We start from the raw sequence: 13,601 nt of genomic DNA on the forward strand, positions 1-13,601 counted from the left end.
CCGCCACCGCCACCGACTCCAACCTACCCGCAATTGCGAAAAAGTACAAACGGTTGCAAACCAAAGAATGGAAAAAATTCAATCCAACTGCATCAGGTACGGTTCCATCATGTACTACGTGACTACCGCCCTGTGGCACTGACGCCCATCGTCATGAAGTGCTTTGAGCGGCTTGTCATGGAGCACGTCAGATCCATCCCCCCCCCCCCCCCCCCCCACCACCATAGACCCCTTCCAGTTCGGTGCGTACCGAGCCAAACGGTCCTCCTGAGGATGCCATCTGCTCTGCCCTCCACTCGGCCCTCACCCGCCGGCCGGGCGGGCGGGCGAGCGGGCGGGCGAGCGAGCGAGCGAGCGGGCGGGCCTTCGAGCGGGCGAGCTGACAAGTCAATGAATCAGCAGGCAGCGCAGCCCTCCAATGAAAAAGGGAAATAGTTGATTCAAATGAGCCAATGGAAGCGGCGAGTGGCCGCGCTTCTCCTTTCAATAGCCAGTATAGGTGGGCGGTTATTGGCCAGGACCCGCCTACCTTGAATTTACGTTTGGTTGCACGCAGTATTGCAATTTCACTTTGTTTTATTCTACGTTTAGCGTGACTGAAGGCAAACATTGATCCATTTGTAGGGATAGTCTTACTATACTTGTGAGTTTAAGCGCTTACTCTGATTTGGGTATCTGTGCTTTTTTTTTCTTTTCTTTCTCCACGCTCGCTCGCTCGCTCGCCCGCCTGCCTTGCTATTTGAGCAGAGCGGATTCTACAGTCGATTTTCGCTTCTCCTGCTTTTTCTTCTCCCACTGGAAGTCACCATTTCAACGTTTACGCTGTTCCAGCATAATGTCAAGACCAGTAAGGTAGGTCTGTCTGTGTGTCTGTCTGTCTGTGCCCCCAAACGGCCGGCCGCCCGCCCGCCGCAGCAACAACGGCAGCAACCAGGCGTAGCTCTCTCTCACTCGCACCGTAGTTGCACGCCTCCGCCCGCCATATTGTCTGTCTTTAAGGAGGCGGCTAGCTGCGAGCGAATGCTTTTCGTGGTGGAGGGAAAAAAATGTAGGCATGAATGTGGTGTGCTTCACTTCTTACGCGCGCACACTAGTCAAGCAAGTCTCCCGGTGACATTGGGGCCTATGGATGTTTCCCCCCTATTGCTTTCATTTGCATCGCTGATGACTATGTAGGCCTTGCGTAAGAAAGTACGAAACATTTGTTTGCTGAAGGCCTGATCCTTGCTACAATACCGATGCTTCCAAGCACCCATGGAGGCTCAGTGTTGGAGGCTCCGTGTTGCCCTCTCTCTCTCTCTCTCGCTCTCTTTCTCTCTCCCCCCCCTCCCCCTCCCTCCCTCTCTCCCCCTCTCCCCAATAGACATTTAACTGCAAGCTTTGCCAGCTTTTTACTATGAAGGAAAATATTCCCGTGCCAGCTGTGCAGGTATACGAATGGACTGAAATGGATGATTAGACTGACATAAATGAGAGATGCAATGGCGTATTTTCATCTGATTTTGCAAGTGGCTCCCTCTACCATAGCGCGTTGTGAAATTAAAAACATTGAAAGGACTTCTACTGTTGGTTTTGGTAGAAATGATGATTTGTCTCCAGAAGGATGGCATTTTTGACATCCTAAGCATCCATGAAAACTCGTGAGGTCAATTTTGGATTCTATGTGTCACCTCATAGAATCCCAAATTTACCTCACGCGCCAAACTTTGGACACTCGCTCGTAGGGCCTGGCGAAAAGGTGGATATTTGAAAGCAAAATGCCTCCCTCTACAGAGCTACCTCGAGTGCAAAAAAACAACAACAACAATCCTAGTACGTTTGACCCGAGGCCTACAAAAATTGCCAGGCACATGTTGCACTCTGGGATGTAGAAAAAAGTCCATTGGAGCCTTAGTCTAAAATGAACAGGTAGCGAGCTATGAATTTTTGACTATCATTTTGGCCTGAGGTTATACTTTTGCACCCTTGTCCTAGGACCAGATGATTCACCTGATTGACTTCAAACTTTTGTCTTAAGACCTGCGACAACAACTAGCAAACATTTGGGGAGTTTTGAAATATTAGATGATGGGTGCAATGCATGAAATGTTGTGTTTTCTATCTCCAACACACATGAGAAAATATACCGACCAAAATGTTCTCTTGGAGACATTTGCATCACAGGAAGGCCACCATTTCGATTTTTTTTCTTTTCAAATTGGCCCCATTTTTGGCCTTTTATAGAGTTACGCTCTCCGTTTCACCAAGATCTACCAAAATTGAGACGTGTAACAGCTCAAGACTGAGAAAAAGTCTCTGGAGTTGAAAAGTTGGCCATTTTCCAAGACACGTTTTATCAAAGTAGTTTTTGTGGCCTTCTCAGACCACACAACTTTTTTGCCGTTCACCACTGTCGAACTACAAGATAAATATTGTTGTTTGTCTTGGAGCGGCTTCACGTCACACTCCTGAGCGTGGCGCCCTCCCTCCATCGGCACTGGTCCACTGGCAGCTGTCAATCATGTCAACTGAGGCATTACGTGTCTTTTTCTCTTCTTCTAGCTAGTGGAGAAAGGGCAGTGTTGTCCGGCTTGCTTGCTTGCTTGCTTGCAAGAAGAGACAATGATAACGTGAATAACGCGCAGCTCTTCATCCACCTTGTTTCATAACACGGAACGAGCTTTTCAGCAGCCACTGACTGTAGCTTGGAACTTGCACCAAGAGAGTGCTAATAAACAGCTGATTCACAATAACACGGGAATTCAAATGCGCTCGCCTTGAATTTTTCGACACGTCTGGGAGATCTTTTTCTTTCGACCTGCGGCATGTTTTGCATCCATATTTGAGGAGAAGATGATTTGAAGGACTCATTTTAATCATGCCCGTCCGTCCCCGAGTATCAAGATAGAATTTGTAAAAAAATAGATTTCATGTTTGTAGAAACAAACTGAGGTTTTTGTGAAAAGCCACAAGTTGAAGCTCTCAAATGTTTTTGGAATGATGTTCCTATTTGCTCCAGTGTGAGCTGGTATTTGTATATTGACAGAGTATTCTTTTTTTTCTGAACTGACTTCCTATAAAACATTTCCTTCTCCTATGCTATTGTACAGGGCTCCATTTAAATGAAACGAGGCGCTTGCGAAAAGTTGTGGAGCGAGTAAATCCTTTTTTTCTTTTTCTCCTTCTGTCCTTCCAGGAACAGAAAGGTGGTGAACTACTCTCAATTCAACGAGTCTGACGATGCAGGTAAGAGATTTTACGTTTTTGGCTCTTCCCGCTCGGATTCTTCCTGGGTGGGGCTTTATCATATCATATCAAATCATATCTGGAAAATGCAACGTTGTCATCCATCCAAGTCATTTCGTTCTCAGGGCATTCATAATAATGAAGTAGTCCAACTGTGATCAAATAATAGAAAGGCAAAATGTTAGCTACGTTGGAAGGGAGAAAACAAGTCGTGGATGGATGGATGGATGGATGGATGGATGGATGGATGGATGGATGGATGGATGGATGGATGGTCTATTTACGTGGCTAGTGCTACGTGTTGTTCTGTGTAGATGAGGAGTACGGTGACTCTAATCCCAAGAAGGTGCGTAGTGCGGCACCCCGTGAGCTGAAGCACAAGAGCTCCAAGAATTCACAAGATGAAAGGTAAGGACACCCAAATGGAGCCTTTTACACATCTGTCACTCCACAAGAGAAGCTGCTTGCCGTATGGCCAGATAGCGGAGTGTGGAACATGATTTTAAGATCAGTCCCAAATAGCCGTTCTTTTTGCAACAATCTCCCATGGCCGCAAAGGGATTTGGATAGCTAAGGAAAATAAAAAGTGTGGCTACTAATTTGAGGTGGCAAAAATGACACCATAGCAAAAAATACTGGTACCTTGAAAAAAGAAACTAATCAATGGTAGCTTTCTGGTTGTATTCAAAGACATGCCATTTCCAAACTCCCATCTATGTCTTGATGATGTTTTGTTTGTTTGTTCTGTTCTTTTCCTGATTCTTGCTTTCAGTGAGGACTCTGAGGACAAACTCTCCAAATCCAAAAATGATTCTGCTGGTAAGTCCACGACTTGTGCTTATCTTAATGATTTGCAAAGCGCTCGCTAACAAGCTGGACGTGGACTTCCAGATGACTTTGGTAGTGACGACGAAGAAAATGACTTTGGCGAGGAAGAAGACGGAGGAAGCGATTATGAAGAAAAGAAAATCAAAAGAGGCAAGAAACCCAAGATTGAGAAGCCGAGCAGAAGGACACCGAAAAGAAAACGTGACACAGGTAATGTGTTGTGTGGCAAAATGTGTCAATCAAGAATAGATTTACTTTTATTAGGGTCAACTTGGAGGATTTGGGAAATAAAAACAACGGCTCGAAATGATTGATTCTCAATGTAGCTATTGATGAAATTTGGCACCTCCAAATTCATTGATTGTATTGCAACCTTTCTTATTTGCATTGCATTGGACTTCTTTTCAGGTTCTTCTTATGTTTGATCAGGGATCATTTTTTGGTGTGACCTTTGCAGATTGCAGCGACGACGACGACGACGACAAGGATCTCAGCCGAAAGCGAACGGTACGTCAGGCCGCCTCCAAGGCTGTGTCCAAACAAAGAGAGATCCTTCTGGGCGACGGAGGCAGTGAGGACGAAGAACACGAGGACCAAGAGGAACCCTACCTTGATCGTAAGTACATCAAGGAAGCCATTAACAAAACCTTTGAAATGTGTGAAGATGAACATGAAATGTGGGGGGGGGGAATGATTCAAGTAGTTTTGAAGTGCCGCCCATTAAATAACACGATGGACATCATCATAAGTGTTTGAAGGGTTGGACTCTCTTCCACTCACTCACTCACTCACTCGTGCGACGCTATGGTGGGCTATGGGCGCACGCTGAAGCGGCAACACCTTTTCTGGCCGCTTGATTTTCCTCAAACGGACAGCCGCCGGGCACCTCCAACCCGCTACAACGGCAAGTGCCGCGACGACCTGCTTTGCTTCGTCTGACATTGTTTCATCCAGATGAGGATTTCAAGAGATGGAAATAATCATCTCACAGGAGACCCACCTCCAGCAGTTGGACCCAAGGTATTTGAATGAAAAGAATACATCCAAATCACACGGGGATGGGTTCAATGCAGAGGACAAATTTCACCGCACCCAGATGTGTGTGCGTGTGTGTGTGTGTGTGAGACGAGGATCTTTGGGGCTTTTATCTGTATACATTTGAGCCGTGCCCTTCTCAGCTGGACAGGGCCCAAAAAGTAGCTACTGCTGCTCATTCTGACCACCTGCAACTGCCTCTCTTTTCATTGGCTGTGTTAGATATTCTCATTCAAAGAATTGTTTCTTATTTGACATGGCTTTTCTCTGTTGTTCTCTTTCAGAGTTGCGCGTGGCCTTATTGTTTGGAAAGGGGCTTCGCAGCCTAGGATGAAATACCACAGCGCGGAGTTGTTGTTAGCGTCCGGAAACCGGACTTGTCAGCTTGACAGTTGAGATCTGTCAACTTCTCCAAGTCATGGAAATGAACGACAAATGATAGCAGAGATGCAATCGGCAATAGTTGAGGCCTTTGTTGACTTGGACACACAAATGAGCAAATGTTGGTCATTTTGGAAGGTTGAAGCTTACCTAGCAACACATTTGAACAAAATAAATGTGTATCGCTGAAACGGCCTCATTTGCTCGCCTCTTAATCGTATCACCGACGGACGGGCTCCACCGACCCAAACATTGCAAATGTCTTTGCTGAGTTCCCGCCCGCCCGCCTGCCCGCCCGCTCGCTCATCTAGCACTGGTTTTGTCATCCAATCCACACTGGTGATTTTGTGCTTCAATTCAACTTAACAAGAGTTGAATGAAGTCCAAATGAGTCCAACCAGCTTCACCGTTTCCATGTGCTACTTGACATTGGACACTTTTGCAAACTATCTTCACAGTGGTGTTGCATTCAAGTGACCGCCAGAAGCTGCAAATTGCATACATTGAAGAAAGAAGAGGAAACCCCCCCCCCCACCCAAAGCAAGAAACCGAAGTGAATCCAAGTCCTCGTATCCAGCAAGCCTACCTACCAAAGACTACACCGATTTCCTTCCTTTTCTGACCCTGTCGAAAGTGCTCCTATTTTGCAAATGAGCTCTTTGCAGCTATGTCAGCACATGGATTGCTCCCCCTCCCCCCACCCAAAAGAGTTTTGGGATGTTCCAAGTGGCATTTATGGCGCGTGACCCATTTGCCAAGTGACAGACATCATGTCTCTTTTTGCAGCTGATGAATCTGGCAGCGATGAGGACTTTATGGCGGAAGATGACGACGACAGCGACTACGGTCAATCCAAAAAGAGAAGCAAGAAGGTTATTCGACGAGGCCGAATGGACAAGGAGAAGAAATCTCCCAAACCCAGATTAAAGGCTACAGGTAAGGAAGGACAATGGTTGTTGAAGAGCCCTCCCTGCCTGACCAACCCTGTCAAAACGGGCTATGTGGTCGGTCGGTGGGTCGGTGGGTCGGTCGTCCAATGCGCTAACAATTGTTGTCGCTGCCTTTGTAGTCAACCCTAGCCCCATGAAAGTTAAGGGCAAAGGCCACACCACCACCAAGGCTTTGGAAAAGAGTTCACCCAAAGAGGAGGAAGATGATCCTGAGAGTCCCTTGGAAGAGGAAGACGAAGAGGGGGAAGCTGAGAAGAAAGAATCCTCCCCTGCCCCCAAGATGACAAAGAAAGGTGCCGGAGAGGAGCAGCAGCAGCAGCAGGAGGAAGAGGAAGAGGAGGAAGGTGGATCGGAGGAGGAAGGTGGATCGGAGGAGGAAGCCCCCTCTGGGGAAGACTAGATCATTTCTCATACGCTTTTCATGGTTCATTTTGTTTTTTTTTGTCCTCTTGGTGGCCTGGATACATGGTTTGGACTAGATGTGCTTGACTTCTGTTTTATTCCCCCCTCTCTCGACTCACCTCGAGCATGGATCGCAGCCGACCGACCCATACCATCATCGTCTGATATCACACGTGAGCCATTCTTTTGACTCTTCCTTCCTTCCTTCCTCCCTCCCTCCCTTCCTCCCTCCCTCCCTCCCTCCCTCCCTCCCTCCCTCCCTCCCTCCCTCCCTCCCTCCCTCCCTCCCTCCCTCCCTCCCTCCCTCCCTCCCTCCCTCCCTTCTTTCCTTCTTTCCTTCCTTCCTTCCTTCCTTCCTTCCTTCCTTCCTTCCTTCCTTCCTTCCTTCCTTCCTTCCTTCCGATAGGAAAACATTCTGACGCTCCCGAAACAAATCTCCCCATATTTGTTTGCGGTTCCTCGATAATCCGTCCTACATACGCAACAGATTTCATTCCTGTTTTTTGTCTCCCTCCTCGTCTCGTTTTTTTCCTGGCAATTGCTGTGAGGCGCTAAATTTCCAGACCTGTTCCTTTGAACAAAAAACCGTTTCATTTTACCATCGCTACATTGACAAATGTATCGCCCGCCCGGTTGTCTTTTATTGTCTTCTTTTATTTTGTGCTTTGCGGGTAAACCGAGAGAATAAAAGCAAATAAAGTTTGCAATTTTGGAAACGATTCATTTGGTTGAATGTACTTCATCGATCACTGTGATAGGTCTGCTGTTTCATAAGGCATTCTTCATTCACTTTTAATAGGCCAGCATGTGTTCATGCCCAATTTTCTATTTCCAATTGCCTACCTACCTACCTACCTACATGCATGGTTGCTTCTGCTTCAAGGTTTCTAACCATGCACAATCTCTGCAGTCTCACTGTAGCCATTTCATCATTGATACCATGCAGGCACCACCGACTTTATTTTATTTTGAAAGAATGCATCTTTTCTTCCTCAACTTTGTGCATTATCTTTTTTGTTCATTGTATTAGTTCTATATTATTTTTTTTTATGTTTGTTTTTTAAGAAACGAAATAAAGTATCTTGATTGAAAATCTTTTCTGCCTGTCCATCCAATGCAATCATTCGCGTGCGATTAAAAATATCAATTTAAAATACAGTACAGTGTGAGCTTTGATTCCGATAAGTTCAGAAAAGCCACTGTGGGAAATGTGATTGCAGTTTTTGCGAGACAGAATGTCGCAAAGGACACGGCAAATAGGTTGAGCTGACGAGAAATAACAAGTGGGCCCTCCCTCGCAGCCCTGCCTGCCATGTTAAGATGATATCTGGTGGCCAATATGCTTGTTGATCTCGAAAGAGAAGCGTTGGCAGTGTCAGTTTAGAAGACAAAAGAAGGCATTGGTGGGCTGAGCTAATCCACTTTATTGGGAAAGAAACAGGCCTATAATCAGGTGATACGTCATGTTTTTCTGTCACCAAACATGAGGCACTGAGGCGGGACCGGTAGGAGATCATTCACAATTGTTATTCTGTCATTGATTATTCGTTAATACATTGAAACAAAAGATAAACATTCCAATCTATCCGGGGGGTGGGACAGGCAGCCACGCAGGCAGCCACGCAGGCAGGCAGCCACGCAGGCAGGCAGCCACGCAGGCAGGCAGCCATGCAGGCAGCCATGCAGGCAGCCACGCAGGCAGGCAGGCAGCCACGCAGGCAGGCAGGCAGGCAGGCAGCCATGCAGGCAGCCACGCAGGCAGGCAGGCAGGCAGGCAGGCAGGCAGGCAGGCAGGCAGGTGAACGACACCATACAGAGAGAGAGAGCGAGGCATGATCCCGTATGCTTGCCATCCCAAAACATATGGTTGGCTCAAATTAGCTTTTGTTTTCATTTAAATGGAGGAGAATATAATAAGGTTCCAACAAAGCAGATTTGGTCATGTCATGATATCACAATTGAAAAGTCATAACAAGTTCAATATTATTCTGTCAAATACTGCATGTGAGTCAAAGGCGACAGGAAAAAGAAGAAAGAGTAGTCGGGCAGTCGGAAAATTCTTGATAAAAAGCAGATCAGTCAGGGAAACTAGTTTCACTCAACAACTCTGCCCTGAATTAGAGAGAAGAAGTAAGAGAAGAATAGTATTAAAAGACAGAAGTGGAGACAATCGATCAAAAGTGCCTGTGATGGATGGATGGATGGATGGATGGACAATCCAATCGATGTACTAAGTAGAGGTGAATCGGAAAGCTCGACATTATATCGGGGCGGTGATATTGTGAAAAAGAGCGTTCAATTCTTCAACTCGAAAAAGAACAAACATTTCAAACAGGTGATGATACTGACTTGACCTTTGAATTGGAGCTATTGAATATTTCCTGCCATCATTTTGCACTTGCACTTTTCTGGCCTAAAGAAAGAAAGCCCAGGCAGAAATGGGCTGCCTGAATGAAGTCTTGAACAAATCTTGCGGAGCCGTGATTTGTTTGGGACTGGCTTTTAGTCAAGCCGTAAAGAATGTTGCTAAAAGAAGACTTTCATGTTTCAGTAGTGTTTCCAAATACAATCAAGTCTTTCAAATACTATTATCAACGTCTCGTGCGGATAGCGTAAAAAGATTGACTCCACGTTGCGGATTTTCACCACTTGTCAGCAATCAACGAGGGATCGCTGTCGTTGGATTTCGTCCACCGTCCTAGAATTAGTCATACTTGTGCTTGGATTCAGATAAGCACGACAAAACACATTTTCAACCGGTCGATCGCCTGCAAACACAGGAGCCTTTGGTGTACCTGCTGGATTAGCTTCTTCTCAGAAGCACTTTGACGTTTTAGTGCTGGATATTTAGTGTGGACTTTGTAAATGCTTGTCTGTAATCTTACGTAGCAAACTTTGTTTTGATGGCTAAGGGTTACACGTACTCCCGAGCTGTGGAAGGCTGCGATTGCCGGTAATACTGCTGGCCGTGCAAGTCCTCTTTGGAGCAGGAACAACACAGCAAGGAGCCCCCCAGAAGAGTCAGACTTGCTGCTGCCCAGCCCACAAAGAGGGCTGAGCCAAACTCGTACCTGGGCAGGGAAGGAAGGAAGGAAGGAAGGAGGGAAGGAAGGAGGGAAGGAGGGAAGGAGGGAAGGAAGGAAGGAAGGAAGGAAGGAAGGAAGGAAGGAAGGAAGGAAGGAAGGAAGGAAGGAAGGAAGGAAGGAAGGAAGGAAGGAAGGAAGGAAGGAAGGAGGGAAGGAAGGAAGGAAGGAAGTAAGGAAGTAAGGAAGTAAGGAAGGAAGGAAGGAGGGAAGGAGGGAAGGAGGGAAGGAAGGAAGGAAGGAAGGAATGAAGGAAGGAAGGAAGGAAGGAAGGAAGGAAGGAAGGAAGGAAGGAAGGAAGGAAGGAAGGAAGGAAGGAAGGAAGGAAGGAAGGAAGGAAGGAAGGAAGGAAGGAAGGAAGGAAGGAAGGAAAGAAAGAAAGAAAGAAAGAAAGAAAGAAAGAAAGAAAGAAAGAAAGAAAGAAAGAAAGAAAGAAAGAAAGAAAGAAAGAAAGAAAGAAAGAAAGAAAGAAAGAAAGAAAGAAAGAAAGAAAGAAAGAAAGACCTTTAAATATGTAGTGACTTCCACCCATAGAACAAAAAGAAAGAAAGAAAACATTTGGAAAACACAATACAACAAAGCAAAACAACGCAAGTCTTGGGCTGAATTGATTAGGCTCGCTAAATACTCCGATTTCAGCACGGCTAAAAACATTAAGAACCACTTGAAGATTGATAGACTTCAAAGTAAACGAGGGAATCTTTCAAATCATCATACCTGGCATTGGCTGGGGTATTTGGGTTGAAGAACTGATAAGACACCTGCGTTGCATACCAAGAAACGGAAACCAATGTACACAGACCTGTGAGAAGAGAAGAGAAGAGAAGAGCTTGAGAACCAACCATCCATCCGTACCTCCCCCCATCCATCCATCCATCCATCCATCCATCCATCCATCCATCCATCCATCCATCCATCCATCCATCCATCCATCCATCCATCCATCCATCCATCCATCCATCCATCCATCCATCCATCCATCCATCCATCCATGCATCCATCCATCCATCCATGCATCCATCCATCCATCCATGCATCCATCCATCCATCCATCCATCCATCCATCCATCCATACCTGCAAGAAGGAAGAGAGCCCCTCCAGTCACCGCGATGCGCGTCTTGACGGCCGGGTTATTGTCTCCCACCTTTGTGCACTTCATCCCAACCACACTGATGATGATGCCGATTAGGCCCAGCAGTACCGCCACCACCATGAGGGCACGGCATGTCTGGATGTGGACTGAAGACAGGGGGGACAAGATGAAGCATCATTTCAAGTCATTCAATGTCAAAGAGAGCACAACAAGTCCAGTCGAGCACCGTTTGAGCATACGAGCGCTTTTGCACCCTCCAAAACAATGTCCTTCCTTCACACGCCGCACAGAACTCAGTGGGGGGAAGGAACATATTTCCACTTCATTTACTGGCATGCACACATGAAGAAGTGAACTTGAGGGTGTCACGGTTGTTTTGTTATGTGTAGGTTGTCATGCTTTCTGTCTGTCTGTCTGTCTGTCTGTCTGTCTGTCTGTCTGTCTGTGTGTGTGTACTCGCCCCTCCCTTCCTGTGTCTCCTCTCAATCAATGTACTAATCACAGTCACCTGCCTCTCTCTCTCTCTCTCTCTCTCTCTCTCTGTCTGTCTCTCGTCACCTGTCGCGTATTAAGTCCTGTCTCCGTGTCACAACCTTGTCGGACTGTTCCTTGTCCGTCCTGTCTTTGCCTCGGTGGTTTTCTGTTTGCCGTCCCTGTCAGTCAGTCAGTCCTGTTGGTGTTTTGTGACGCTGTCTGTTTTGCCTGCTTCATGCTCCATTCCAATTCCCTTCTCGCTCAATAAAGCGAGCTGCTCCAAGGTGCATTTGCTCGCCCTGCTCCAAGGTGCATTTGCTCGCCCTGCTCCATTGCCATCCGTGGTGGCAGAGGGTGGTGCGGTGAACATTAGCAACGTCCGTGCTATATTCCATTGTGTTTTGAGTCACGAGTGCTCCGCTTCCAACAGTACACTTTGGAGATGGCTCAAAAGTTCTTTGTGTGCGCGTGTTTGTTTGAAGGAGTGAATCGGCGCTTGTGTTTGCCTAAACACAGGCCATATTCATTCAGAAAGACAATCCAACTTTCTTCAGCAGTGGGTAGCAAGGGGAGTTCTCGCCACAGTGCTCGCTCTAAAACCGTGTGGATTTGTATTTCCATGATACAATGTATGCTAAAGATATTGCTCCAAGTCTTTGTTTGCACTCGAACATGCAATGTGAGGGAGGGAGGGAGGGAGGGAGGTTGCGATTCAATGTCACAACTCCCTTCATTCTCTCCATATTGACAACGTGTAAACATTGATCTGGAAAAAGGATTGGACTTTTGCTATCACGTCCCTACAAAACGGTGTCGACAAAGAGTTAGACCGGAGCACAAGATGGATATAGCAATCTCATTTCATATGTTGTTGGTTGTTTTTTTCTCAATCCCCTTCAATGCAGGTTGTTTGTAAAGCAGGTACTGTACTCACTGTCAAGCGAGAGCATGGAGTCAAAGATCTTGCATTGGACCTGCCCTGTGCTCTGAGAGGCGCAACTCATCCACAGCCCCTCGTACAGACCCACGGCGGTGATGATGGCATCGCCCGCGTACGACGATTGCTTCCACTGGGGCAAAGCTGTGGTGGAGATGATGCCCATCCAGCCGCCCAAGGAGAGGAAGTAACCCAAGAGCTGGAGACCCAGGTTTGCCATCCTTCTCCAAACTTGTGCAAGGCTTGATCTCTGTCGCTGGCGGACAATCTGATGTGGCTCTCTTCTTTTCTCTCTGGCACGGGAGCTCCGTCTGTCCCAGTTAAAACAACTCCGATATGGAGAATCGCATTGAAAGAGTTGCCAAAATGTCTCTCCTGTCGGGGGCAAGCGAGAGTGGAGAAATTTCACAGGCAAAATCACACGGAAGCGAGTCTTTTGACTTACCTCTTTTTCCAGACGGTAGCCTATCTCAAATGCAAACTTTGGTTCTTTCTGCCGCTCACTCCTCAAGTCTTCACTTCCAGGCTTGAGTGCCGCAGTGCAGGCTGGATGGATGGATGGATGGATGGATGGATGGATGAAAGGTTTTGAAGAAAGAGGGGGAAACTGCAAAAGGCAATGGGCTGAGTTGAAGAACTGGCTCGTGGTGGTCCGACAGTCACGCCTACAGGGAGGGAGGGAGGGCGCTCACCGATAGGAGGAGGAACAAACGATGACGTCGTTCAACTTTCAAAATTGGATGAAACATAAGAAGTGGCAAGCAGGCCCCAGCAAGGCAAATCCCCAAATAAAGAAGGCAATTGGGTTGAATGGAATGAATGACATGGCATTCCATTTCAATTGAAAGCAAACTGCAATCCCTGCTGACCTTTGATTGCGTAATAAGTGATAATATGATGAGATGGTTACATTTGCCGTCCGTCTGAGGCAAGCCAGACCTTCTAGAGCGGCTCCCGACAAAAAGGATGTTGACAGCCCTCTTGTGTCAACCCTCAAGCCCCAATGATGCGGCTGTCGTCACAATGTTGCCGGTATGATGACGAGTGTTCACATCGTTTCATTTCAGATCAACGATGGGACGGACGGACGGACGGACGGGAGATTCTCAAGCTTCCAAATCAAAACATCATCCAAATATCTTGCAGCTCTCTCTTGTGCGTCCGTCTAAACAGCGATAGCTGTGCCAATCAC

General features: G+C 46.9%; 2 protein-coding genes across 3 annotated transcripts; one reads left to right on the forward strand and one right to left on the reverse strand.

Annotated features, from left to right (window-relative positions):
* The first annotated feature begins 507 nt into the window (after positions 1-507).
* Positions 508-7,073, forward strand: nucks1a (nuclear casein kinase and cyclin-dependent kinase substrate 1a). The gene is made up of 8 exons (XM_061292219.1): positions 508-852; positions 3,176-3,225; positions 3,540-3,633; positions 3,998-4,044; positions 4,117-4,263; positions 4,511-4,669; positions 6,256-6,405; positions 6,539-7,073. Exons 1-8 carry the CDS (start codon positions 836-838, stop codon positions 6,817-6,819), a joined length of 945 nt encoding a protein of 314 aa, XP_061148203.1. The 5' UTR covers positions 508-835; the 3' UTR covers positions 6,820-7,073.
* Positions 7,074-7,359: 286 nt separating this feature from the next.
* cldn19 (claudin 19) lies at positions 7,360-13,067 on the reverse strand. 2 transcript variants are annotated; one of them, XM_061290726.1, is made up of 6 exons: positions 12,855-13,067; positions 12,407-12,784; positions 10,980-11,144; positions 10,622-10,706; positions 9,746-9,892; positions 7,360-8,933 (listed from the first exon to the last, which is right to left on the reverse strand). In XM_061290726.1, exons 2-6 carry the CDS (start codon positions 12,627-12,629, stop codon positions 8,897-8,899), a joined length of 657 nt encoding a protein of 218 aa, XP_061146710.1. In that variant the 5' UTR covers positions 12,630-12,784; positions 12,855-13,067; the 3' UTR covers positions 7,360-8,896. The 2 variants fall into 2 exon arrangements, with proteins under 2 accessions (XP_061146710.1, XP_061146711.1); XM_061290727.1 differs by having other exon boundaries at positions 9,707-9,892.
* Positions 13,068-13,601: the final 534 nt, after the last annotated feature.

This window comes from Syngnathus typhle, linkage group LG11, assembly GCF_033458585.1.
Source record: "Syngnathus typhle isolate RoL2023-S1 ecotype Sweden linkage group LG11, RoL_Styp_1.0, whole genome shotgun sequence".
Lineage (NCBI taxonomy): Eukaryota > Metazoa > Chordata > Actinopteri > Syngnathiformes > Syngnathidae > Syngnathus > Syngnathus typhle.

Bases quoted from the DNA above. Each gene is read 5' to 3' on its own strand.
- nucks1a (XM_061292219.1), top strand. The intron at 4,670-6,255 runs GTAAGTACATCA...CTCTTTTTGCAG, and splicing joins AGAGGAACCCTACCTTGATC to CTGATGAATCTGGCAGCGAT. The intron at 6,406-6,538 runs GTAAGGAAGGAC...CTGCCTTTGTAG, and splicing joins ACCCAGATTAAAGGCTACAG to TCAACCCTAGCCCCATGAAA.
- cldn19 (XM_061290726.1), bottom strand. From the start codon at position 12,629: ATGGCAAACCTGGGTCTCCAGCTCTTGGGTTACTTCCTCTCCTTGGGC. The intron at 10,707-10,979 runs GTATGGATGGAT...CTCTTCTCACAG, and splicing joins GGCTCTCTTCCTTCTTGCAG to GTCTGTGTACATTGGTTTCC. The intron at 8,934-9,745 runs GTACGTGTAACC...TCTCTAATTCAG, and splicing joins CAGCCTTCCACAGCTCGGGA to GGCAGAGTTGTTGAGTGAAA.